General features: G+C 44.3%; 1 protein-coding gene and 1 pseudogene across 1 annotated transcript; both read left to right on the top strand.

Annotated features, from left to right (window-relative positions):
• The first annotated feature begins 1,622 nt into the window (after positions 1–1,622).
• LOC122122229 lies at positions 1,623–4,028 on the top strand (annotated as a pseudogene).
• Positions 4,029–17,692: 13,664 nt separating this feature from the next.
• Positions 17,693–19,931, top strand: LOC122122311 (cyclin-dependent kinase 11B-like). The gene is given in 2 exon segments (XM_042696459.1): positions 17,693–19,027; positions 19,029–19,931. Coding segments are annotated over 2 exon segments (2,238 nt in total).
• Positions 19,932–27,621: the final 7,690 nt, after the last annotated feature.

Here is a 27,621-nt window from a genome sequence, read left to right as displayed (position 1 = left end):
TAAGGAGACAGGTGTTGTCCAGCACATCTAGAGAATGAGAGGGTGGGTTAATCAAGGCCAGAGAACCTGCTTTCAGCGTGTATTAAATGTTTCACCCCTGGCCCTATTAGAAACAGGCTGCATGTTGTTAAAGAGAAAGAAGTTTCATAGCCTACAGCCCTTCAGAAGGCTTCAGAGCTAGAGAACAAAGCTCACTCAGAAAAGTCAAGTTCGGCCTGGGAAGGTGGCTCAGTGGTAGAGTGCTTGCCTTGCATGCCTGAGGGCTGGGTTCGATTCCTTAGCACCACATAAGCTAAAAAGTAAAAAGCCAGAAGTGGTGCTGTGGCTCAAGTGGTAGAGCGCTAGCCTTGAACTGAAGAGCTAAGGGACAGTGCCCAGAGTTCAGGCCCATGACTACATCCCTCCCCCCCGCCCCCGCAAAAAAAAAGAAAAGTCAAGGTTTATGGAAGTGGCACTGTGGCTCTAGAAATAAAGCGCTTGTCTTGAGCTGAAGAGCTGAGGGATAGCACCCAGGCCCAAAGTTCAAGCCCCATGACTGACAAAAAAAAAAATAGTAAAGTCAAGGTCCAGATCCTACTCCTGTCCTCTTCTAGTCCTAGCCTGAGCATGACATTAGTTATGAAAATCAGATTTAAAGATATTGACTCCTTGTAGACAAGGCTCACATTGACAGGGAAAGGCTGAACACCTACACACATGCTTAAGGTCTACAACAGAAAGGAAAACACTGGATGCCTACTCACATTCCACTGTCTTTACTACCAAGCACCACTTGAGAAGGCATGACATTGCAGTTGCTTAGATCCAACCATTCCCTGATTCCTGACAGGTTGATCCAGTCTCATGTGCCTTCTGATCCTTTTGTTAAAAAAAATCTATCCCAATTCTGTCATGATGCACACTAATGGAATGCATAGTGCATCCTTCAGAAGTTTAGGTAAACACTATTCACAAGGAGGAGAAATGCAGATTATTTAAGACTTTTATTGCAACAAAAAGAAGGCCATGGGTGTATGTTTTCTTCTCTACAATTCCAGCTCATTGGGCATGTAGAGGGCAGAACATTCTCAACTCAGGGTGGCCAGTATTGGGAGGTCTATTTGCAGGGCCGAGGGAGGGGGAGTCACAGGGAAGTTTACCCCCCCGCCCCCCGGCTGTATTTCCACATTTCCTCAGTGTGATCTTGCTTTGTTGAGAGATCTCATAGACTTTGACATCACCCAGCCATTACTGTAAGCTCCCTCTGTCTATTCAAAGTTGCAGCTACAGAAGACCACAGACTGCCTCTACATCAAGAAGAGAGCAGCATTCTTCCTGGTTTAGCTCTGAACCAGCAAAGCTGCGATCACTAAGATGGGAGTCGTTTGTTTGGTGGGGCCTCTGGTGTTGCCGTGGGAGATGCCACGTTCATTGTCCTCCTGCAGTGTCTGAGCTTGAACAGCCTGGTAGAGGGAAATGCAATTGCCTGATATGAATGCTCAGGACACAGGCTTCACCCAGAGACAGTACCACAGTCTCCCACAGCAGAATGTCCCTTGGTGCCATGATGGAGACTTTGGAAGCCTTTCCAGGGTTCTACAAGGCCAGCTGCTTCTGGGATGATCTGCATGCCAGAAGTTTCCATGGGCACCAGCCTGTGGATTCACCAGTGCAAAGAAGGCACTTTCTACATCACAAGCAGAACTGATGTGGAGTCAGTGACACCAAGTGTTACATTGAAAGTCCTGAGTGTTATAAAAAAAAGACTATCTTTCAGACAAAGAAGTGTAAAAATCCAAGCAAGAATCTTGTAAAGGCAAGTGGCTCCATCCTATCACAGCAGTCCAATGCCACCAATTGGCCTTTGGATGGCTGGCTGCCTCCCAGGTTCAAGAAGTTTATCAGGGTCACTGTTGCAGCAGTATCAGTTCAGCCTTTTAAAGACATTGAAGTCATGGGTCCTACCTTAGATCCATTCAAGTCATGGATCCCACCTATGGATCATTTCCTCTAGAGCACTTCATCTGTGAGTCCTTTCAGGAAGCAGTAGAGTGGCTAGGGAAAGAGGCAGGTCCATCTGAAGGCAGCCATCTTGTTCAACTACCTGAGTCTCTCATGGCCAGGACTTTGAGTATTCAAGGGTACCGTGTTTTCACTCCAAGTGCTCCACCTATATATTCCCCAGCTCAGTCTCTTCATAAATCATAATGTTGCTACTTCTAAGCCCATCAGTTAGAATGACTTCATTTTAGACCATTTGTCTGTCCTACTAGGCAAAAACAAAGTGACAACCCAGAGTCCTGCCCTTTAGGAAGACACCTTCTTACTATGGTCCTTCAAGGCTAGCTTGCACCAAAATCTCAGAAGCTCCCAGGAGGATAAAAGATGTGATAAGTGTATTCCACCACCTCCACCAGTAAAGAAGAAGGACTCCAAGCCCTCTAGTCTTTGCCCAGAACAACATTAACAGCAATTCCAACTTATCAAGGCGAAGCAGAGGGTGCTGAAGTAGCTGGTGTTCTGTGCGCATATCAAGCACCCAAGACGATCATTGCTATGTATTTACAAGTCTTAAAATGTGAATGAGATCAAAGCCTCATTCAGACTGCCTGGGTAGTCCCTGATGGAATTACATGAATGATAGTCTGTGACCAATGTTTTTGTTCACTTCCAACCAAAGACTATATCGTGTGTGTGCATCTACCTGGCGACTAGGGCGCTCCTGATTTAACTGCCCACTCCTCCTTCTTTTTGTTGGCACTACAGAATAGGAAATTGAAGAAATATGCATAGAGATGCTTTGGCTGTATACCAGGAAAAAGCCTAACTGAATTTCTAGAAAGGGACGTAGAGAAGAGTAGCCTTATAGGAAGCCAAGTTGAAAGCAAAGGGACTGAATATGGATGAGACCCCAGCCCTGTCTACCTTGGGTGGCTTCTCCTGGGCCTTCAAGCTGTCATCACTTAGATAGAGAAGCAATAGCCAAAAGAAGTCACTGGCATCCCTCAGTGTGAAGATGATCAAAGAGGAACCTGAAAATGTCACTGTACATTGGACCTGAGTCAGAATTTGCCAGTTCTTCCAACATATGGCTTCAATTGTCTGTTAATACCATGAGGGCTTCTGATGCTTAGCTGTGAATTTGAAAGGGTTCAAGAGCTTGGAATGCCAGCTCAAAGTGCCCTCGAAATGCTCAGAGCTGAGCCCGATTAAGGCCTAACGGTCGAGGCTGACAAAGGTAAAAGTTATTACCCCCAGTTGAGTGGGGAGCTGCTTGAATGCGATGAGTTTAAGGCCTTGGGAATAATGTGGATGTCTGCTTTATGGAAGGAATGTTTTATTATTCCCTTTTACTCCCTAATGATAAAGGAGTCAATTATTTCTATGTATACAAATTATACCTCATTAATGTCTATAACCGCAAGATAGATTGATACCTCGTATGTGCAATGATCTGTATTTGTCCCTCCCCCTGAACTGAACTCAATAAAACTCTTCTTAGGGGTCCCTTAGGACTTGGTAGCAGGAATCCCATTCAGTCACCTGGCTCCCCAAGACCTCAGTTCTGTGGCCTGGTTTCCCATTATTGTCTTGTCCCCAGTCACAGCAGTCAGCAACACTTTCTTATGTATCAAGGAAGACCCTTCTGTCCAAAATACCCCATCACACAATTTAGTTGGACTTGCTGTCAGTAGGGAAGGGTACAAACACCTAACCCAGTATGAACATGAAATCTTCTAGTATGAATAAACCCTGGAGCTTGAACTTAATAAAAGGAACCTGAAGATAGACAGCAGGCTTCCTAAAGCTCTTACCATGATATAAGAAAAGACTGCAAGAGAAGCAACAAGACAGCAAGAGCAGAAGTGTTGCTCCACAACAGGCGGAGCTGGCCTGGGACACACAGCTCGAGGTCCCCCAGCAGGTCCCCCAGCCACAGGGAGGGCCATTGGGCCACCACAACCATGCCTCTCCTCACCTGGAGGCCAGTGCACCAGAGACGACCCTCAAACAGATGTGGCCATAGGAGGAAAAAGTCCTGTTCTTGATTTAGAACAAGCCCTGCGATCATTCCCACGCTGTTAAGCAGCACAGACTCGAGCCAGCACAGGGACTTGGGCAACGGTCTGCTCCTTCGAGGGGTCCACAAGGGCAAGCACCACGGAAGCAGCCGCTTGGGCTGTTTCCTACTAGTCGCAGCATTTTGTACAATGTTGCTTTTTAATATATTAAAAAAAGGAAAAACAATGCTCAGGAGGAGGAAGAGAAGGAGTACTTGAGTAGCCAAGAAACTGATAACAATGATGGTAGTGATCCAAGCTCTCCCTGAAAACATCACCAGACAACACACTGAATTGTGGCTGGATAAGAAGTCGTCTCAGTATCTCAGTAGTGTCAGGCCATTTCTGTCCTAAGATGGCTAAAGCCAGTTCAGCCAGTTCAGTGAATTGGTTACTGACGTGTCCTGAAGCAGAAGATCACGTCAGATGTTGGGAAAGAAGTCACAGAAAGATAGCTTATAAAAACACATTAAAAACTCAGGTGAATGAGTACAATAGCCAGGAAATTAGGAATATCAAAAAATTCCATGGAATAAAAGCACAAAGCAGATCAGGGGACCAAGATTAAGTCCCCATGTACAGATACACAGCATGGCAGGGCACCTAGGTAAATGGAAGACTAGACACTGCATGCTGCCTCCTGTTTCTGTCTCCACTTGAGGTATAAGACAGATTGTAAGGAAGAGTTCTGGCAGGCCATGGGCACACACTGCTGGAGCTGGACTTGGGTTCTTGTCTCATTCCTGACACTGTCCCAACACTGGCATCCTAATCTCAAAGCTGCTTTTGTCTAGGATCAACCAGGCCCTTTAGTGATGCTGACACATGTACCCCAGCTTCCTGCTCTCCTGGAAGCTGCTGTCCCTTGGGCCACAGGATGAACAGCAACCACCGATTTTCGTACCCCTGCATCTAGCCTCACTCTCCAACAATAGAATCCCAGACATTGTCCATGGAGCAGGTAGGATCCTGACCCACCTGTGTAGGCCATGGGAACAAAGGCTAGCCAAGCAGGAGTCTAATGACAAGTCAGAAGAGTGATCAACACCTTTGTCTCTGATAAGGCAATCACAGGCACTCATTCAAGTATGCATCAACTCTGGTTGACTTTTCTCATCTTATAGACAGTTCTTGAATAAATATAAAAGCCTTATAACCAATGGCCATCTGGCTAAACCAAGGCTAGAAGCAGCTCTACCAGATCACTGATTCTTAATGATGCATGCTTTCTAATGAAGACAATTCTCAATAGCTGAGTAGTCAAGGGTTTCCTTTTAGAATTCTAGACCAAAGATAGAAGGCACAGACAGTGTCACTGAGTGGTAGGACTCCTGTTCACAATCACTGCATGTTACCCATGAAAAGCATTTGGCCTGGTCCCTTTGAGAACAGCCCCCATGGGCCATGCCAAACGGCTAAAGGTAATGTATCGTGGTGGTTGCTTTTCCTTGCACCTCAAATGCTACCTTTGGGGCCAGCAATGTTGTATATTGATCAGAGGTAAGTTCCTCCTCAGGACACAGATAAGTCAATAATGTCAGGGTTAAGGATTTCAGGGTGCTGAGCCTGCCTCATCCAGCAGGAAGTTCTGTCTCTCTACACCTCCAAGGTACAGGTTCTCTCCCCCACCTCAGAGCTTAAAGCTAGTGTCAGAATAGTCTCAGAGATTCTCCAGGCTGATGTTGTATAGGTTTGTGAAGCTACAAGAAGATCCTGAGACGTTATCTCCCCAAAACCTCGGCCTCTAAGTCCCATCTGACCATTAAGTTTGCTATACTCTGAGCCTCATCATGTAAGAAGGCCTACCTCTCCATTCCTGCCATGTCCATTGCTGAAGCCCTGTCAGTGGAGACCTGCTACATAGCAGTCAGATGTGAGCTCCATCTAGTCCAAGTAACCCTCGCCCCCAGAACACTGTGCTTGGGACTACAATAGAAATATAAGTGGATAGAAGAACTCTTTAATGAATGGGAGCTACTGGGCATCAATCAGGGACCCATAAGCAGGCCCCTGAGAGCAAACACAATCTGATCAAAGTCACCCACAGTACTTGGGTATCACCAAGTGAAGTGGCTTCTGCTCACTCAGGAGGTTTGGAACACAAAAAGAAGAGGCACAACTAGGAGCCAGCTCTTCCTTCTTCCCCTCTAAGAGACTCTGCATCCCAAATGTAGACAGCAAGCATTGTCGATCTCCAGAGACAGTCTTAAACTACCATTTACTAGCTAATGACCACGTAGAACGTTGGCTTTCTAACCTCCCCAATTTTTAATAATGGAAACAGAAAGTGTCTAAAACTGAAGCTTCTGGAAAAACACTTGTTCTTGCTGGTCTCGTGTCTCTCCTCAAACTTGGCCTTGGCCTCCCATTGGGAACTTTGAATTTCTTGCCTGATCAGGAGAAACGGAAACAGACTTTTGCCACTCAAATATTGTGGAAATACCAGCACAAATTGTATCATCTGCTATTATTCCACATGGAACATTATGAACATGATAGATTCTTTTGGCTAGAATAGGTCAACCATTTAGATGCTTCCACATATTAAGAATAAAGACTTATTAATAAGTGGAAGCCACTAAAGAAAAAAGAAGTGGAAGCCAAACCATCCTAGAAAACAAGGCATCTCTACAAGATGAAATAAGACTCTCCATCTACTCTAAGACTAGATCTAACCAGATACAAGACATTCCACTAAGTTGGGAATTTTTAAACCATGAAGAATACTTGGGGTCAATAGGGCAAAAATGAAAGTACCAACACTCACCAATGTAAGCAGACAGAGCTAAGGAAAGGGGTTATAAGACAGCATATGCAATCTGAGCTCATTTCCCATATAGAGGGAACTAGAAGAAGTACCAAATTGTCTCTGTAGCCATCTCCAGAGATGAAACCATGAAGTCATTCTTCATTCCTCTGCTTTCCTTAATGGCAGTATACTGCTCTGATCAAAGAGAAAAGCTAAAAGCAAAGAAGAATATAGAGAAGTGCACTATGTGTTATTTCACTAAAGCCAAAGGCTTGATAGACATGAATCTTAGAAATGGTCCCTGTATAGCCTCCTCTGTTCTTCTTTTTTGTGGTCAGTCATGGGGCTTGAACTCTGGGGCTGGGTCCTGTCTCTCAGCTCTTCAGCTCAAGGCTAATGCTTTACCCCTTGAGCCACAGTGCCACGGACTCTGCTGTTCTATAGGAAAAGTATGCTTGTCTCCCACACCAGAGATGCTTGAAAAGACATGTATTGTCAGGACAGTCTCCAAAGGGATAGGAGTGGTGGATGTGGTGCCCCATAGCCAGACTTGGTTACACCACCTCTCTGACAGGAAGCCCACCATGACTGGTAATAATTTGCACAGGGTCTATGTGAGGGAATAGAAAACAAACCCTTCTTTCCAAGCTTGGTTGTTTCCTCACATTGCAGAAAATGTAACCTTAACTGTATTTTGCCACTTTGAGACAGAATGATTCAGTTCAATGGAAAGTTCTGGATAGGCAAGTCACAGGCAAATTCCAAAGGACAAGGACAAGGGGGGAACCAATGCAACAGTGACATACACAAGACAAGATGCAACTTGAGGGGGATTGGGGAGATAGGGAGAGTAGGAGAAAAGCGAGGGGAGGGGTAAGAAGTTCAACAAGAAATGTACTTATTACCTTACTTATGTAACTGTAACCCTTCTATACATCACCTTGACAATATTTTTAAAAAGCAGTGGTGCTGGGAAAGCTGGATAGCAATATGTAGAAGACTGAAGGTAGAGCCCTCTCTACTCACCCTGACAAGCTATTCAAAATAGATCACAGATCTTATGGTGAAGACCTGAAACTGCTAGGGGAAATCCAACACACACACAGAGACAATTGTCACACTCAAGAGACAACACACAGAATGGGAGGAAAATCTTTGGCTATCAATCTTTAGCTGATGAATAGCTGGCAGATTATATAAATAGTCCCTTACAAACACCCATAATGCCCTAATAGTCATCTACTCCAAAGTTTGTGGATATCACCAGAAGATTCTGGGACATGATTGTCCTCAGCAATCACAGGAAGAAAGCCCACATGCCTGTAAAAGAGAAAGCATGAAAATTTCCTGCCACATATCCAAACTACACTCAAGAGCAGTTCACTGACCTTTAGTGTGGGTATTTGCTAGAATGGAAGAAACTCCATAATCTTGAGATACCTGTGAATGCAGATCTCAGTTACTTATGTTTAGCTCACAGTGGGCTTAAGATGAAGGATATTGTCATTTCAAGGGTGGAAATCTCCCTCAAAAACCTTTTGAATCCTAACCAACTGTACCCAAGGAGATGTCTTTACAGACTGTATTTACAGAAGTAATTCAAGTTAAATTGAGGTCATTATGATCACCTATAATCTAATGGAACCAGAGAGGGCCTCACCATGACCAGAGCAATCCTGAGGAAAAAGCATAAAGCTAGAGCTCTGTTTGACCTCAGAATATACTACAAAGCTGTTGGGACCCAAAGAGCATGGGGCTGGCATAAGAACAGCAGAACAGGACAGACACCAGAAACAAACCAGTATTTTTAGGCAACTGATTTTCAGAAGCCCAAAGAACACAATAGAGAGAAGGTCCTCATCAATAAATCGTGCTGGGAAAACTCGATAGTCATACTTGGAAGCTAGACCTCTAACTCATACACGAAATCAACTGAAAATATAAGATTTCCAAGCTAAATCCAAACACTGGACTCAAAACAATGAGACTCCTACAAGGTGAGTCATCCTTCTCCAAATGCCTTGGTCAGAAATGTTTTGGATGTCAGATCATGGGGATGTATTGGAAATGACCAAATTTAAAGAGGGAAACATGAAATTGCTATATTTTGTGTATGTGTACCTTACACACACCTGAACTCATTTGTACAGTTTGGTATGCCTTGGTTTTGACTACAACCTGTCACCTATGGCCAAGTAGAATTTTCCATTTCTGGCATTGTGTGAGCATGTAGGAGCATTTGAATTTTCCAAATTAGACCTCAGGGAATATTGTGTATCATAGGTCTGAGCAAGGATTTTGAAAAGTAGTATCTCCAAAGCATAAACAAATGAATGCGGCTACATCAAAATAAAACTTTTATGCATGGCAAAAGAAATAGCATAAAAAAACTTGAGAGTGGAAGAAGACGTGTAAACAAGCTGATGAGGGCATAAGATGCAGAAATTATAAATTCAGTATCAAGAGAATATACAATTGCAAGTGGACAAAAGAGCTGAATAGATAGTTCAAGAGTTCTGCAAATTACCTAGCAGGCCTATGAAACAATATTTCTAATTAGGATGATGTAACTCAAAAAGCCTCAATAGGTATCACCCCTCCCCAATTAGAAGTGTGTTTAAGTTTAAATGTTTTGAAGAACATTATATACTATAGGTACATTAGTACCCCTTATGGAAAACTGTGTGGAAGTACGCTTAAAATTTATAGACATGAGCTAGGAATGCAGGTTAGTGGCAAAGTGTTTGCCTAGCATGCATGAAATCCTGGGTTCCATTCCTCAGTACCACATAAACAGAAAAAGCCAGAAGTGGTACTGTGGTGCAAAGTGGTATAGAGTGCTAGCTTTGAGCAGAAGCAGCTGGGAGAGTACCCAGGATTGCCCAGAGGACTTCCCAAGGTCAGGCAAAAAAATAATAAATTTAAAGACAATTACCATGGGATCCACTACTGGGTATATAGCAGAGATTAAAGTCCTGTCTGCACTCCTGTGTTACTGCAGCATTACTCAAAATAATTTGAATTACTCACAAGATATAGATTCACCCTAGGCATCAATTGATAAATGGATATATAGAGTTTGCATACACAGTGGAATACTACGCAGCCATAATCAAATCCTATCACTTATAGCAATATGCATGAAACTGTAACAGTTCAGTGCTGAAGCACAGAACAATAATCTATGGTCTCCATGTTGAAGCATCTCATGTTGGGAGAAGAGTAGTCAGAGGCTGGGAAAATAGGATAAGACTGGCCAAAAAGTACCAGTTCAATAGAATGGATAAATTCTAGTGTTTGATGCCCAGGAGAGAGACTATTAATATTTCAAAAATCTAGGAGGATATTTCTAGTGTTCTTACACAAAGAACTATAAAGTATTTGAGATGAGAGCATTCATATATGATATTATGCATATAAGTATCAAACTCTTCCCCATAGGTATGCAGTTATGTCAGTGAAAATATTTGAAGAACATCTCACAACCTAAGACCAGAGTACTAATTCAAGGAAACACTTTAACAGAGATAACATCCAACTAGGGTTCATCATTTTGTATCTGTATGCCATTAAGCTCATTTCAAGGAATACTTTAATCCATTCCATTTTAAGCCTCTCTGCTGGGAGGCCTCCATGATAGTATCTGACTCCAGGACTACTCCATGAATCTTCCTTTCCCCTATATGAGGAGAGTTGCCAGCTATGTACAAGGCTGGCCATCTAATCCTGGACAACCATCAGAAGTACAAGGATAAAGAATCTGAGTCTAAGGGATTCTGAATTATTCATAGGGTAGGAAGGGGCATCCACCTATAAAATGGGACCAGAGACCATGAAGAACCTTCACACTGGATATTCAGCCTCCAGAGGAGCAAAGGCCCCATTATTAGACAAGAACCTACAACATGCCTGTACATCCCCATAAAAATAGAAATAGACCCATGAATTGACAACTTAAGAGCCTGGTAGAACCAAAGAATATGATATGTCTTACCAGCAACATGAGAACAGTGCTTTACCACCCTATAAGGAAATGAGAGCCATCAGACTTGGAGAAGGACCAGAACAGACTGGAGACTGAAAGCCCCATATCAATGAGACTTACCATGATCTGTAATAGCCTCTGGGTATAGTAATACTTAAGAAAAATAAGTAAGTGGGAAAAGTGGTTCCACAAGGCCACAAGGAGCTCGACTAAGAAAGCATGGCAAGTCATCAATCCAGCTTGATTGGGACGACAGTGAGACTCTAAGATCTCTAGGTAACCAGAATAGAGGTCCCAGCTTTGAACACGGGCCCTACAGGCTCATCCTGTGTTTTCCAGATGGTCCCAGCCTCAGAGGGGACACTTCCAGAGCCAAGGTCCAACATCACCTAGCATGACTGGGGACTCAGCCAGCTAGCTTTCCAGATCACCTTTCTAATCATGAATAGTAATCAGAGACACCGGAAAATTCTTCCAATTCCTATACCACCAAGACTCTGATGTAACTAGGAGTATAAACTGGAGTTTGAGAGATTTACCTGGCCAATGGACATAACCCATCCAATAACCAGATCCAGGATTAAGCCTGAATAAAGCAAGAGGTGAGCAAGATGTGAGCAGCTGTTTACATCATCTTCTCTAAGTATTCTGGACCCAGACTGTGGAGACCAAATTGACTAATGAAGCCAACAGCTAGATGGAGGGAATCAGATTATCTGTCAGATCTGAAAGTGACTATAGGACCCTAAAGGGATATAAACTTATTAGTTGATTCCAAGATGTAATTCCAAATCAGTCAGGGATTGGACCTACCACCTAGACTGAAAGGATGGGGACAGAGACCAATAAATAAAACTCAAAGTAAAGGGTGGGAAGGACTCCAACCTTTGAAATATAGGCGAGAAGAGCACCTGCCCACAGACACCATCACTCATAGAAGAGAGAAACAGGTGGCCTGGAAACACAAGGCCCATACTCATGGTGATTTCATAGTCAAAGGGAAGTCTGAAGGATGATGCATAAGGAAAGTAGACTAGACACTGAAGCAAGAGGAACTCTAGGCCATAGACAATGCGGAGCAAACATGTTCACCCATGCAGCAAGACCACACTTTGTATACTTGATATATATATATATATATATATATATATATATATATATATATATATATATTACCAAACACAAGAACCCTGAAGAGTAGGCATGGGTTTGACCAATGACCCAGCACATGAAAGCTCCTCAGGAGTTTTGTCTTGCAGAGGGTACAAAAATATTTTGATTCCAGGGAAAACAATGGCTACCCCCGAGTTGACAGAAGCGGGTCTTACTCAAAGCTATCCTCGTCTGAGTGAAGGCTAAAGGCCATTTCCTCTTCAAAATGAAGCTAAGCATTGTTAGAAAAGAACAAAGTCCAAGGAGGAGAGAGAAGGACCATTACTATCTCATGGTCATGAAGCTTTCAGCAGAAGAACACCTGCCCACAGGGGAAGTATGGATCCCAAACTAACTCTGAGCCCACATAGGATAGACAAATCCCATGTTTACTACGCAAACAGTAGACAGAGACAACTCCAGGGACAGAACTCAAACTGTCCTAGCCAGGCAAAAACCCTCCCTGGAAGGAGATGGATGCTGAGACTAACAGCTGACAGCCTCACCCCAGGCCATGCCATTCCATGCCAATACCAAGGACAATAGCAATTTCATGATAAGAGAGGGGTCCTAGAAGAACAAACTCCAGCAACCAAGACCCAGCAAGGAGCAAGGGACTAAGCTGCATGAGCAACCATAAGAGAACATGTACATAGCAAGATGACATTACCTGCCTTTTCTTTAAGAACAAGAATCAGAGGAAGATGCTGCGTGAGGCCAGAAGAAAAACACAGGGGGAGGGCTCTTGAGAATCACCTCATACCTGCTCTTGTTCAAGCTTCTGGAAGACTCTACCCCAATCTGGCCATTACCTCCCAGGAACATGGACTTTCAGCCAATCATATAGATCAACATCACAAGCAGCTCAGCTTCTCAGCAGATCAGGTAGACCCATGAGATCAATGAAGGCTTAAAGTACTTGAGGCAGTGACCACTAGTTGCTTGTTTAAATCTAAGATCAGCAAATTATGTCTAGCAGAGCAATACATGGTGGTAATCCAAACACCTGGTTGGTTGTGTGTCTTCATGAGCCCTGAAAATCTTTAGCTTGGGGCTCTCCCCCTAGGCTCCACTGTGTCAGAGTAGGATGAGGCCTGAGCTGCAGCCCTACTAAATAAAACCTGAGTACAGCTGTAAAGTCTGACTCTCAGTGGTCTTCTTGGTGGGGGTCCTGTGACCTGGGCACAACAATCAATGCACATCCTCAGGACAGACTGGATGGTTCAGAGGTCATCCATTGTACAGACACCAATGCCTCTGCTGTTTGTTCCATCAAGACATGGACAGAACCTTTGCAGGGGTTCAAGCTGAACATCCAGGTGTTAAAGGTAGATATCTAAGCAACAACCAATACAACTTCCTAATGGCCAAGCCATTCCTACCAAGACACCATAGTGGGAGGAAAAGAAATTCAAGAGTATGTCTCTGCACCTTATATTCATATAAAACTTCTTTGTACAACTACTTAAAGATAATACTAATACTAATAATAATATTGTAAAAAAGAGTATGTGTCTGAAAAATTCTCAATTATCATGAGACAGCTAGGCTCACAAAGAAACTAGTGCAGCTTTGATGTCTGCTTCACTCCAAAATGCCATTGCCCACATGGGCAGGAATTGGGGACATACAAAGACAAGGGCAGTCTTGTTTGCTCTGCTTCTACTAAGCACCACTGGCTGGGGTACCAGTCTTCAATGGGAAACAAAGAAATATGATCTACCTAGTTTCAGTTAATGGTCTGAAACATGCATTCCCCACATGCCAGGTTTCCAGTTCATGTGTGGGTCCTGTCCATAGCAGCAATACTAATGCACACTTGTGCATTAGTGAATGCACAATTTTGGCTGCTTGAGAGTCCCAGGGAGTCACTAGAAAGGGAACATGTGCTCAGTTTTAACCCCGTCACTACTAGAAAAGAAGTTCCTTTAACACATGTTTCAAGAACTTGAAAGTTTAAGGCACAAGACAGCATGGAAAAAACAACCTTCAAGAAACCTCCTACTGGTGACTTGTTTATCTGGTGCTATGGCACACAGGTGAGCAGCAGATGGCATGGTCTCTGGGACTGAGATTTCAAGGGCCTCAAGAGGGAGCACTGCTTTCTGAGCTGCAATGTAGGAGAGGTTCAATAGAGAACTCTCAAATTGCACTTACCCATTCTGTCCCATGGACTAATTTAAACAGCTACACCTTAACTGCTCCTCTGAAACAGGAACCAAGACCAGGTTCCTCAATAGACGCTCGTCATCATCCATGCTTTAGCAGAATAAGTTTCCATTCATTTCCATCCTTGGAAAATTCCCTTCTAGGGGCTGTTGAGGGGATGGATTCCAGTTTAAAATTAGAAATAGGGCAAGTATATGTATTCATCTCTGAGTGCTTGCTACTGAGTATTAACAGTCACATACTGGCTAGATCTAGGATGGAGACAGGGGATTGTCTCCCAGGTCATGCATACCCTATTAGTGTGATTTGCAATTCAACTTTAAAGTCAAATCAACTTTCTGGAGATTTCAAAATTACACATTTTACAGTTGATAATATTTAAGATTTGAGTAACTGGCTTAGAAGACAAACTGCAAGGAGGATAAGCATTGTTTGTTTGATATCATGCTTGTTAATATAACCTACTGTTATCAACACTAGCAATTTGAAAGACCAACCTCAGTGGCTGAGAAGTTACTCTCACCTCAAAGAATACAATCATTCCTTTCTATGGTTCAGAGTTCAGCCACCTTCCTCCCACATTGGGGCTTTGACTTCATGGTCCTCCAGTTTTGTTATAGACCCAAAAGAAGACAGGTAATCATTTCAGGTCCTGGTCTACTGCTTAGAACATGGTATACCACCACAGTCTAGCCTGTGACCAAAGCGAGAAGACTTGCAAGTCTTGGGAGGACCAGCATCTTCCTGAGAATGAGAAGAACCACTTCTCTGCATCCCTTTCCCTAGGATCATCATCTTATTGGCACTGCAGAGGTTATATTTTTGACTTTTTAAAATGTCTGACAGCATTCTTTGGGAACTATTTTCAGTGTTGCCAGTATTCTTATTAATGGTTCCTATTACACTCCCAGATGAGAGTGACCCAGACAAGGTAAGACTAACTCACTCTGCAGGTTCTTTTATTGGCACTCAAGTATCCCTTGCAGTCCCTTTAGCATTCACAGGTATGGTCAATGTTACAGAATTGCTGTCTCCAAGACATCTGCTGTATGCATACGTGACCAAGGTGAATACAGTGTTTCATAGGCTTTATCATTATGTAAAACCTAGTCACTGAAACTAAACCATGTGTGGCAAAACTACAAGCCTAAATATTTTTGCCAGTTACCATGGCTTATAAATTCATTAAGTGAGATATATTGCATGATTTTCAATTTGTAGAATGCTGTCTTTAAAATACATATACATACATATGTACAAGTATATACACATTACACATAAAGCTAGATATTTATGCATGAAATATTTCTAAAAATTAGAAATAATCCTCTCTCACTGAACACTAGAAAATGACAGGCACTGAAACATAATCTCAATACCACTGAGACCTCCTCTCATATCTTTTTCTGAGGTCCCTTATGAAAGATCAAAAAAGAATCCAGAAGATCATATCCTCCCCCAATCATCAGAAGGCCAAGACAACCCCAGGTCAAGGTCAAGCCAATAATAGTTGAGTTTAAATCAGGGTTAGCTCAAGGGAGAACTCTGTCAAGTCTATCTCCAATAATAAGATCCTGGTTTTTTCTCTGCTAACCAAACAAGAACAGTTCAGGTACAGGAAATGCTCACAAATAGCTAGTCAACACATGGGCCATAGCTTCAAGAAGATGGAACACAGGGCTTCTTGGATCCAGCAGCATTAGAATTGGGTCCATCTTCATTTTCTCCCATCCTTAGCACCCACTTGGTATTTATAGCCAACAGACAACAGGGGAAGGCAAGCAGGCAAGAACTTCTCATGTCTGCATATGCTCGTTTTCAGAGATCCCCAATTTTTCTAAGGCAGCTGTAGAACTTCCATTACTACGCCTATACACAAAACAATGTTGAGGAAACAGAAAAGCCAATTATCCACCTGTCATGGATCTTTTACTAAAAGGTGGTGCATTCCTTCAATATCAGGAGCTCATGAGCCTGAGAAAGAAGGGTCACAAGTTCAAAAAAGGGCCAGGAATGTAGTTCAGCTGGCATTTTCCATCTCCAACTCCAAGATGGGGAAAAAGATCCTAAAGGAAGATCTTATCCTTCCTTTATGGTAGCTGTGCTGGCTCATCTATCACCTGTGTCCTGTCAGTTCAAGTGCTCCTGCCTGGACAAAACACATCCTTCCATTCTCCTCACAGTGTTAGCAAGCCATCTATTCTCCATTCCCATGTCTTCCTCACATCACAGTATTTTCATACTTCATACATAAATTTCTGTTTCTGTTTTTCAAAATACTCAAGAGTACATGAAAAGTAGAGCATTCTTGATTGGCTTCAATTGAGAAGAGCTCCTGAAGGTATGGAGATTTCAGGTATACAGTTTTCTGATGATTCACACTAGCTACACAAGGTTGGGAATCAGAGAAGCCTGACATAGAGACCAGAGGGAACGATCAGCTCTCCTGGTCATAGTCACATAACTGAAACATTTTTTTTTTCTCAAAATGGATTATCTTCCTGTCCTAATTCTTCTTAGACATATGCTATGACAACAAGCTGACAAATGCCTCCCCCACTCATCAAAGCCTTTTCCCTTCTCCCACAGTTTTTTCTGGGGATCAAGTCTTTCTCAAAACCCTTAATGCATCTGATTTACGTGTTAGCTGGACAGGGCCTCACCAGGTCCTGCTGACCACTCCCACCCCAGTGTAGCTCAGTGGACAGCCACAGTGCTTTCATCTGTCAAGTGTGAAAAAGGTTTATGCTCCCGTTCCTCCTAGACTGACACTGACTACAAGGTACACCTGCTCCTCTCAGGCCTACTACGGTAAAGCTGACTTCCATCCCTGAAGATGAGATTAACACTGAGCTGACTGCCCTCTTCTGTAATCCTTTCCATTTCTTTTGTTATCTCCAAGTGGTTTTTCTCACTTCTGCCCAGAATGGATGGTTGACCTTCCCTGTGACTTTCCTGTGCCCTCTAATAACTTCTTTAATGGCTTTGTTCTTAATGTTCAGCCCCTGCCTCCCAAGACCACTTTCCTTAGATGCATAAGCCTAGTCACAACCAAGGAAGTATTACTAATGACCTTGGCCTTGAAAAATCAGTACAATTAGCCAGCATGGATGTGCTTCAGAACTGTAACAAGGCAGCAATGATAGATCTGCCCAGAAGAACAGCCCCCACCCTCCCCTGAGCTTCTGTTCCTCAGAAGGACCCCACCACAGCCTGACCCAAAATCATCTCTGTGGCCCAGCCATGCCCTCATCTTATGGACCCACCTTCAAGCCTTGCTACCAGGCCCTGATCCTCCCAGCCACACCCTCATTCGCCCAGCCACACCCTCAACCCTCCTTGTCTGGTTTTCAGCTGCCCAGCCAGGCCCTCAAGTGCTCAGTCCTGCCTCCTTCCAACAGTGAGAGGCTCCCTAGGCTCTGAGGTCATTTCTGCATTGCTGTGGCCCATATCTCCTTGCCTTTCCCTATATAATCCCTCTACTCTGTCCTAAACCTTCATTCTCTGCCCATCTCCAACTCCACCAGGCCAGTAAGCTGGTCTTTCTCCTGAATAATCTCTTTCAGAAGAAGTCTTGCGCAGGCTGTTTTAATTCAAATGGGTGGTGGACAGGACTCGTGGAGAGTGAAAACTTTAGAAGAAATTCTCCAAGAAAAGAAGAGAAGGAGAAAACAGGAGGAGAAAGTGGAGATGGAATGCTTAAAATGTTCTGATGACAGGGATTCCAAGCAGGACTCGGCTGAACAAGGGGAGCAGAGAGATCCCCGAACGGAGATCACAATCAGAAATTCGCCCTACACAAGAAAGGACTCGATGGAAGACAGAGGAGAGGCAGAGGAGTCTCTGGCCATCCATCCCTCACAGCAGATGTCTCGGCCAGCAAAGGCCTATCTCTGCAAAAAGAGAAAAGAGAAGCACAGACATCGCAGCCACTCAGCGGAAGGGGGGAAGCATGCTCGAGTGAAAGGAGAAAGCAAGCACGGACCTCGGAAGCGACACCGAGAAGAGCAGGACCAAGACCACCGCGAATGGCAAACACAGAAAAGGAGGAAATGGGTAAGAGAACGTCCCAGGAGAGAGGGGGACCGCCTGGAGCAGGTCAAAGGGAAGCGAGGATGGGAGCGCAGGAGGAGCAAGCACCAGAAGGAGACGCGGGACCAGAAGGGACAGGGATGGCGCCAGGAGCCTGAGGCCCGCAGGGAGGGCTTGGCACACCACTGGAGGACCAGGGAGGCCTACAGCGACAAGGGCAGGGCCACTCCCTGCAGTCGCAGCCCGGTGTGGCCGCCCAGGGAGAGCTTTGCACTGGGAGCCAGACCGAAGCCAGTCAAAGGAGAGAAAACCGAGGCAAGAGATCTGCTGTCTAACCGACAGGACAGTGTCAGTGACAGGGAGAGCAAAAGCAGCTCTGCCAGGTCCTCAGTGGAATCAGGCTCGGGCTCGGAAGATCCACGGAGCCACTGGGAGGAGGCCTCAGAGCAGTCTGCAGACCTAGGAAACGAGCAAGAAATGAGTGAGGGTGAAGAGCCCGGCCACGAAGACCACATCATGGCTGTTCCAGAGTCGCGATCTGAGGGAGATTCCGGGGACAGTGAAGAGGAGGAAGAAGTGGGCGAGGGGACCCCGCAGAGCAGCATGTCCACCGCAGGGGACCACCCTCCTGACTCCCCAGCCCTGTCGCCCACCGAGCCCAAGCAGGAGCTGCCCAAATACCTGCCGGCGCTGCAGGGCTGCCGCAGCGTGGAGGAGTTCCAGTGCCTGAACAGGATTGAGGAAGGCACCTACGGGGTCGTGTACAGAGCCAGGGAAAAGAAGACAGACGCCATTGTGGCTCTGAAACGGTTGAAAGTGGAGGGGAGAGAAGGGTTCCCAATCACATCCCTGAGAGAAATCCACACCCTCCTCAAGGCCCAGCACCCCAACATTGTCACCCATCCGGGAGATCGTGGTGGGCAGCCACATGGACCAGATCTACATAGTGATGAACTACGTGGAGCATGACCTCAAGAGCCTCATGCAGACCATGCAGCAGCCCTTTCTGCCAGGGGAAGTGAAGACGCTGATGCTTCAGCTGCTGCAGGGGGTGAATCACCTGCATGACAACTGGATTCTGCACCGGGACCTCAAGACCTCCAACCTGCTGCTGAGCCATGAAGGCATCCTCAAGATCGCTGACTTTGGGCTGGCTCGAGAGTACGGGATGCCCCTGAAGGCCTACACCCCTGTGGTGGTGACCCTGTGGTACCGAGCCCCCGAGTTGCTGCTTGGCGCCAAGGAGTACTCCACACCCGTGGACATGTGGTCGGTGGGCTCCATCTTTGCAGAGCTGCTGACACATAAGCCCCTGTTCCCAGGGAAGTTGGAGATGGATCAGATCCACAAGATATTCAAGGATCTGGGGACTCCAAGTGAGAAAATCTGGCCTGGCTACAATGAGCTCCCGGTGGTCAAGAAGATGACCTTCAGCCAACAACCCTACAATCACCTCCGGAAGCGCTTCGGGACTCTGCTCTCAGACCAAGACTTTGATCTCATGAACAGGTTCCTGACCTATTTCCCTGGGAGACGGATGACTGCAGAAGATGGCCTCAAGCACGAGTATTTTCGTGAGAACCCCCTCCCTGTCCACCCTTCCATGTTCCCCACCTGGCCTGCCAAGAGTGAGCAGCAGCAGCAGCAGAGGGTGAAGTGTGGCACCAGCCCCCAGCCCCCCAGCGGTGGTCTAGGCTTCAACCAGCTGGGTGAGAAGGAGGAGGTGATGGAGACAGGCTTCCACCTCACCACCACCAACCAGGGGGCCTCAGCCGTGGGTCCAGGCTTCAGCCTCAAGTTCTGAAGTTAGAGCCACCCCGCCTCACCCAGTGCTGCTCTTCCATCCAGAGCCTCCCTCAGCCAGGACACCTGACTGGAAACACTTCCGATAAACCTCTCCACTTGTTCTGTATTTTGATTTGTAAATTTGTATAATTAAATGACTATTGCCTTTTGGAAGGAACAAAAATGAACTCTTTCCTGCCTGAAACAAGTAGTGGTCTCCTGTTTGAGAATCTTACACAAGGGAACCCAACTACCTGGTGTGATAATCCCCACTAAAAATTCAAGGTATCTGAGTTACTATTCAGTGGCAGAAAGTTCCGTCTATTCTCTGGCCTCAGTCCCTCCTGCTACAGGAAATTTTCTGTCTCCCCTGAGGCAGCAAAGAAAGGATATCCATGAGAACAAAATGTGAGATCAAAACAGAACAAAATTATTGATCAAGAGGTAAACCTCTTGGTAAAGAAAAACCCCAGGCTAAGGCTGACCAGCTGTCAGGGATAGCCCCTTTACCTCCTTGCTAAAAAGTAAAAGAACATCTGTCTTTCTTTCAAGCTTCCTAGGCTGGCAGCTTTGCAGTTGACTACAAACTCTGCTGAAGGCCACTGACAACCTTGAGGCTTATCATCGGCTGTACTGACTTGCTGTATTAGTCCAGAGCTTATAATAAAAATCATTTCTGTTCCATAGACTACCCCCACCTGAGATTGTATTTTGATTTCTGTAATCCAACGATATTGTTTGTTTTTTGTAATCAAGTGTCAATAAATTGATAGTATCGATCATGCTGACCAAGTGAAGATTATGTGTTGCCTATGTTCTTGTGACTCAAAGGCTATGTTTTACTTCTTTAATCTTGCTTGCTTGATGCTTTGGCAAACATGACCTAGGTGAAACCCCTTCCTATAGAAATCCCATGAAAAGCAAATGGGGCTGTTCTCTGAATCTCAGAGCTGGAGACCGATGCCATGTGGCTGGTGAGTGCTGGTGACTCTTTGCAGATTGGGGGTTTGAGTCCCACCGGTCCCAGGAAGCTGGGATATTTCATTGGGCCCAGAGGTTTAGGTTTCTCTCTATATAGTGAGGAAATTTAGGAGAAGGTTGGGAGACTAGTAATTATCCACCTTCCCACATAAAAGCAGGATTACATTGTCAGATTTAATCCCTTCCACCCCTTCCCCAGCCCATTCCTTTAATCAAGCTCCTTTTGCCACATTGGAACCGATGAAGGCAACAAGTTTCCCATATTATTTTTATTTTTATATTTTCCAAGTTAACGTTCTTTTTTGTTTTTTTTTCTTTTTCTTTTTTTTTTTATTGTAAAGATACTATACAGAGGGTTACAGTTACATGAGTGAGGTAATGAGTACACTTCCTCTTGAACATTGTTACCCCCTCCATTGTTTTCCCCCTATCATCCCTTCCCTCCCTACCTTCCCTGAGGTTCTTTTTTTTTTTTTTTTGGATTGTGATTAAGTGATTACATAATTTCCAGAATTTCACAGTATTGTGGAATACTGATGCTCTTTTAAAGTCACAAGTTCATTCTAACTTTCCTGGAGCAAATTGTCTATCACAGTCTATAACATATAACGGTGTTCACATGTTATACACCATACATGTGATCAGCAGCATGGGGATATTTAGTAGTGGTTCGACCAGATGAGTGGGAGTTCTTTGTTTCTTAAGTCCTGTTAGTTTTGTCATATCACTAACATTTTGGATTTAGCATCCACTTATCCGGGAGACCATGTACTGTTTGTCTCTTCGCTCTTGGCTTACCTTGCTCAACATGATTACTTCTAGCTCCATCCATTTCCCTGCAAATGCCATTATTTTGTCATTTCTAATGGCTGCATAATATTCCATTGTGTATAGATACCACAATTTTTGGATCCATTCATCTGTGGTGGGGCATCTGGGTTGTTGCATATCCTAGCTATTGTGAACAGTGCTGCAATAAACATGGAGGTGCACGTGTCCTTGTATATTGGTTCCTGTTGTTCAGGGTAGATGTCTAGAAGTGGTATGACTAGGTCGTAAAGGAGGTCAATCTTTAGCTTTCTAAGGACCTTCCAGACTGCTTTCCAAAGTGGTTGTAGAAGTGTACATTCCCACCAGCAGTGTAATAGGGTTCCTCTTTCTCCACATCCCCTCCAGCATTTGTCGTTGGCTGATTTGTGGATGTGGGACATTCTGACTGGGGTAAGGTGGTATCTCAGGGTTGTCTTTATTTGCATTTCCTTCACCACCAGGGATGATGAACATTTCCTCATGTGTTTCTTTGCCATTTTTATTTCTTCATTTGAGAAGTCCCTCTTTAATTCCCTTGCCCATTTAGTAATTGGTTTGTTAGGTTTGGGAGGGATTAGTTTCTTGAGTTCCCTGTATATACAGGATGTTAACCCCTTGTCTGATATATTGCTAGTAAATTTTTTTCCCAATTAGTTGGTTATCTTTCTAGCTTGGTTGCAATAGATTTAGCTGTGCAGAAGCTTTTTAAATTAGTTCCATTTGTCGAGTCTCTCTCCAACTTGTTGTGACCCTGGGACTCTGTTTAGGAAGTTCCTTCCTGTGCCTATTAGTTCAAGTGTCTCTCCTACTCTGTCCTGCAGTAGTTTCAGAGATTCAGGTTTAATGTTAAGGTCTTTAATCCATTTTGAGTTGATGTTGGTGCATGGTGATAGGCTGGGGTCCACTTTTAGTTTTCTGCATGTGGCCGCCCAGTTTTCCCAGCACCAGCGGTTGAAGAGGATGTGTTTCTTCCATTGTATGTCTTTGGCTCCTTTGTCGAATATCAGCTGGCTGAAGGCCTGTGGATTTATTTCCGGATCTTCTATTCTGTTCCATTGGTCTTCGGGTCTGTTTTTGTGCCAGTACCATGTTGGCATTGTCTCAGGTTGCTTAGGTAATCATACTCCCTAACTGTTAGATTTTTTTGTGGGGGATATTGGGCCTGAACTCAGGGTCTGGATGCTGTCCCTCTGCTCTTCCTCTGCTCTTCAGCTTAACCCTCAAGAAACCTCCCGGTAGCTCTTTGTTTCCCTGCTGACATGGGCACACTGGTGGGCAGCAGATGCATGAGGTCTGGGCTCAAGACTTTCAGGGCCTCAATAGGGAGCACTGCTTTGTGAGCTGGAATATAGCAGGGGTTAAAATAGACAACTCTAACTGCACTTATTCAGTCCCATGGACTAGTTATCATAACTACTTCTTAACAATTCCTCTGAAAGGTGAACCAAGACCAGGTTCAAGAGGGGACCTATAGCTAGTCACCCCCCCTGATTTACTACTAGAAGCTTCCTTTCCATTTCCATCTTTGGAAAATTTCCTTCTAGGAACTGCTCACGAAGTCTCTCACTTAAAATTAGAAATAGGGCAAGCATGTTTTCATAAATCAGTCCTCGTTACTCAAACCAGTATGAACATAGTCACATAGCTAGCTCCTCTATAGACAGGAGCATCTCCCAGGGGATGCCTATCCTATAATGTGGTTTACAACTCGACTTCAAAGGCAAATCAACTAGCTGGAAGTTTAAAGATAGCTATTTATGTCTGATAATATTTAAGACTGGAATAGTTGGCAAACCATTTAAGATATTGGCAAATTATTTAAGATGTGAGTAGAAGACAAACTCCAAGGAGAGTAAGCATTGTGAGTGTGTCTGGCATTATTCTTGCTAACCTATTGTCATCAACACCAGCAATTTGAAAGAGCCATCCTCAGTGGCTGAGAAGGTACTCTCACTCAGAATGCAAACATTCCCTTCTATGGTTCAGAGACTCAACCACCTCGCTTCCACATTGGGGCTTTGCCTTCTTGGTCCTCCAGTTTTATTGTAAATGCAAAAGATAACATGTAAGCACTTCATGTAATGGTCTACTGCTTAGCATGTGGCATACCACCATGAGAGAAGAGCTAGAATTCAGTCTAGCTTGTGACCAAAGTGAGAATACTTGAGGGTCCAGGACCAGCATCCTCCTGGGGCTCCAAAGAACCATTTATGTACATCTCTTCCCCTAGGATCGTCATCTTACTGGCATTGCAGAAGCTATTGTTTTACTTTTTTTCTTTAATGTTTGACATCATTTTTTGTGAACAGGCCTCAGAGTTGCAACCACTCTTATTAAAGACTACTAAATACACTCCGATGACCATGACCAAGACAAGCTAAGACTGACTCACTGTGTAAGTTCCTCTGGTAGCATTCAAGTGTCCCTTGACAGTCAAGTCACTTAAGCAGCTGCAGGTATGGTCTTTGTTGCAGAATTGCTACCCCCAAGACATCTGCTGTGTGCTTAGCTGACCAAGGTGAACACAGTGTTCCATAGGCTGCATCATTACATAAAAACTACTCACTTTGAACCTGAATCATGGGTCGAGAAAGTATGAGCCTCAAATTTGTTTTTGCCATTTGTATTGGCTTTTAAATTGGTTGTATTCCGTATGATTTTGCATGCTTCCAAATTTGCAGAATCTAAACCTAAAAATACTTACATATGTATATATATATATACACACACATTATAGAAATAGACAAATACCTACATATGTGCATATGTAAATACACACATAGATAGGACATTTCTGAAAATGAGAATTAAGTCTTCTGTCTGCTCATTGAATAATAGGACATGATAGCAAATGAAATATGCTCACAAGTCCTTTCCTGAGGTCCCTTATGAAAGATCTAAGAAGAATCCAGATCATATCCCCCGCTGATCATTAGAAGGCCAAGACCACTCTCAGGTCTTTCACAAAACCTTTAATGCATCTGGTTTACATACTAATTAGACAGGCCCCTTGCCAGGTCCTGCTGAGCATTCTCACTGCAGTTAAGCTCAATGGACAGTCACAATGCTTTCATCTGTCAACAGTAAAAAAGCCTTATGCTCCTGCTCCTTCTATACCAACACTGATTCCAAGGTACACATGCTCTTCTCACAGAAACGTCAACATTAGTTAGGCTTACGTCAGGATTAGCTCAATGGAGTACTCTTACTGTCAAGTCTACCTCCAATAGTAAGATTCAGGGTTTTATCTCCTGTGAGCCAAACAAGAACTGCTCAGGAACAGGAACTGCTCAGGGACATCAAGTCAACTCATAGGCCCAGGCTTTCAGGAAGATGCCACAGAGGGCCTCCTGAATCAAGTAGCATTTGAATCTAGTACATCTTCATTTTCTCCCATCCTTCGCACCCACTGGGTATTATAGCCACAGACAACATGGGAAGGCAAGGAGGTGAGAACACCTCATGTCTACATGCCCTTGAGGATGAGGCCCTTGAGGATGAGGAAGAAGGGCCACAAATTCAAGGTACCCCATTGCCAAAACCAAGGGCAAGAAATGTAGTTCATCTAGCATTTTCCAGCCCCAGCACGAAAGGTGAAAAAAATAAAGGAACATCATTTCATACCTCTGTAATAGTTCTACTGGCTCATCTACCATCCTGTGACCTGCCAGTTCAAGTGCTCCTGCCTTGACAAAATACACCTTTCCATTCTATTGACAGTGTTCACAAGCCATGGAATTCCATTTCCATGTCTTCTAAACTTCAAAGAGTCTTTCTACTTAATAAACTTATATGTTAGATTGAAAAAGTACTCAAGAATATTTGGGTATGTGGCTCCAGCCAATTACATATAACTGCTGAGCAACTCTTGGAGAGAAGGTAATGAACAAGAGTTGGATCTTCTTCTCCTTCCACCTCAACAGATCACAGATGAAGAAATTAAGGAAAAGGATGGCTATTGAACACAACATAAGAAAAAACAGGATCATCTCTCTTCCTCTACCCATTCGCTTTCACACGCATTCACACGCATTAGTCAAGAACACTTCCTAAAAGCCATAAAATAAGCCCAATAACAATAGAACCTCTGATTTCTCCACTTCCAAAGAAGGAAAATAAGTCATTTTATGAGTCCAGATTGGAATCAATGTGCAGTGGGCCATCTGATGGCAGATCTGGGGTTGAAAGCCCTGGGCATTCAAAGGAAGAAAGTGGTTCCTGGCATAAAGATGATATTGTAGGTTATATCTTCAGAGGGGAACGTGCATTTTGAACATGTAAAAACTTGGTTTAACTTGAGGGACAGACAGTGATGAATCCCCAGTTAGGTAACCCTAACTGGAAGTAAGGATCTCAAAGGAACACATCCCACTGAAGGAGCTGATGCTTTAGGTGATTCATCCCCACTCTCAGATGCCAGCCATCATGGCTCCATTGGAGTCTAGTCTTCTCCCTTCCTGCCCTGGAGTTGGGGAAGGAATCGGGGATACTGGAAATGGTTAGTTCGCTGTGTTATGGGTTTGAGTTGCATTTATTTGGCTTCTAAAATAATCGTGAAAAATCAATGTGGGAATCAGGCATGGGAATAAATCTCTGTCCACATTTATCAGGATACCATGGTATTTTGTACCATCTGAGCATTGTTTAGCTGACAGTTGAACATTCTACAAGTAAGTCATTAACCCCCCCCCCTCCAAAAACAAGATTAGAATCTAGCCATGGTGTCCTCAGCTCCACAGAGCAGATCAAGCCGAGACACAGACATCACTGGGGCAGCAGTGTTCTTACTGCCCAATCCCTCCCTCCCCTGACATCAGAAAGGCAAAGAATCCCTGGTGGTCCCCAATGTCAATGACACCAAGGTCCTGAAGCCTGCTGCTGGGGTAACCTATAGCTGCTAGGGTAGCTCATAGCCAATAAAGGCTCTTCTAAGAACCCCTTCATTGACTTCAAGTTTATTTTCCTCCAGGCTCAGCCCAATTCCACAGAGCTAAGACCCAGCTTCCTAGGACACATGCTGGCCAAATCAGTCATTGGATATTTGAGGTTTCATAGTGGTTGCACAAGCCTGAAGCTCTGTAAGAGTTTAATATATAGTAATAGGGGGGCTGGTATGGTGGGTCAGTGTTAGAGTGCCTGCCTCCTATGCATGAGGCCCTGGGTTTGATACCTCAGCAGCACATATGCAGAAAAAAATCACAAGTGGAACTTGGCTCAAGCGGTGGAGCATTAGTTTTGAGCTCAAAGAGCAGAGGGACAGTGCCAAGGCCCAGAGATCAGGCCCCACCACCGACAAACACACAGGAATATATATATATGTTAGATCCTTTCTGATGAAATAGCCAAATTCACCTAGCAATAACAATTAGAGATCCTTGAATCAAGAAGTCCAAACTAAATCCATGCAACAACTTGCATGGCCTTAGACCTAGTGATTAACGCACCTGCTTTTTAGATCCATGTTGTCTAGTGACTGGAGCTTAACTCCCTTCACTTGGTGCTTCACCTAGTGCTCAGAGAGGCTGATGTAAGGGAAACCTCAGTCTCTGAAGAAATGAAGCCAGGGAAGCCAATTCAGAACAGGTTCTTCCCCTCCTTTACCTGAGAAGTCTACAATCTACATCATAAATAAAAATTGAAAACCCATTCAAAGTTCCCTTTGAATGAAGAGGGCCAAGGCACTAAGAGCAAGCATGGTCCCAGATTTCTCAGCATACCAGGATCAAGATAGAAGCTCTATTGTGAGGAGCTGGGTTCAGTTCCTCTTATTGGATTCTGCCTCAATAAGAGATGCTTAAATGAATCCACATTACTGAGGGGTCCGAGGTCAGTTTGGAGAGTTTAGGGTCTTCTTGCTATTGGAGGTATTTAGAGGATAGTAACCCTTGTGCATGGAGTTTGAAGCTACCAATTCCTTC

This window comes from Dipodomys spectabilis, unplaced genomic scaffold (assembly GCF_019054845.1).
Source record: "Dipodomys spectabilis isolate Male_0828 unplaced genomic scaffold, ASM1905484v1 ptg000207l, whole genome shotgun sequence".
In the NCBI taxonomy this organism is placed as follows: Eukaryota; Metazoa; Chordata; class Mammalia; order Rodentia; family Heteromyidae; genus Dipodomys; species Dipodomys spectabilis.
The sequence above is the reverse complement of the archived record's forward strand: the minus strand, read 5'-3'. Positions and strand labels throughout refer to the sequence as shown.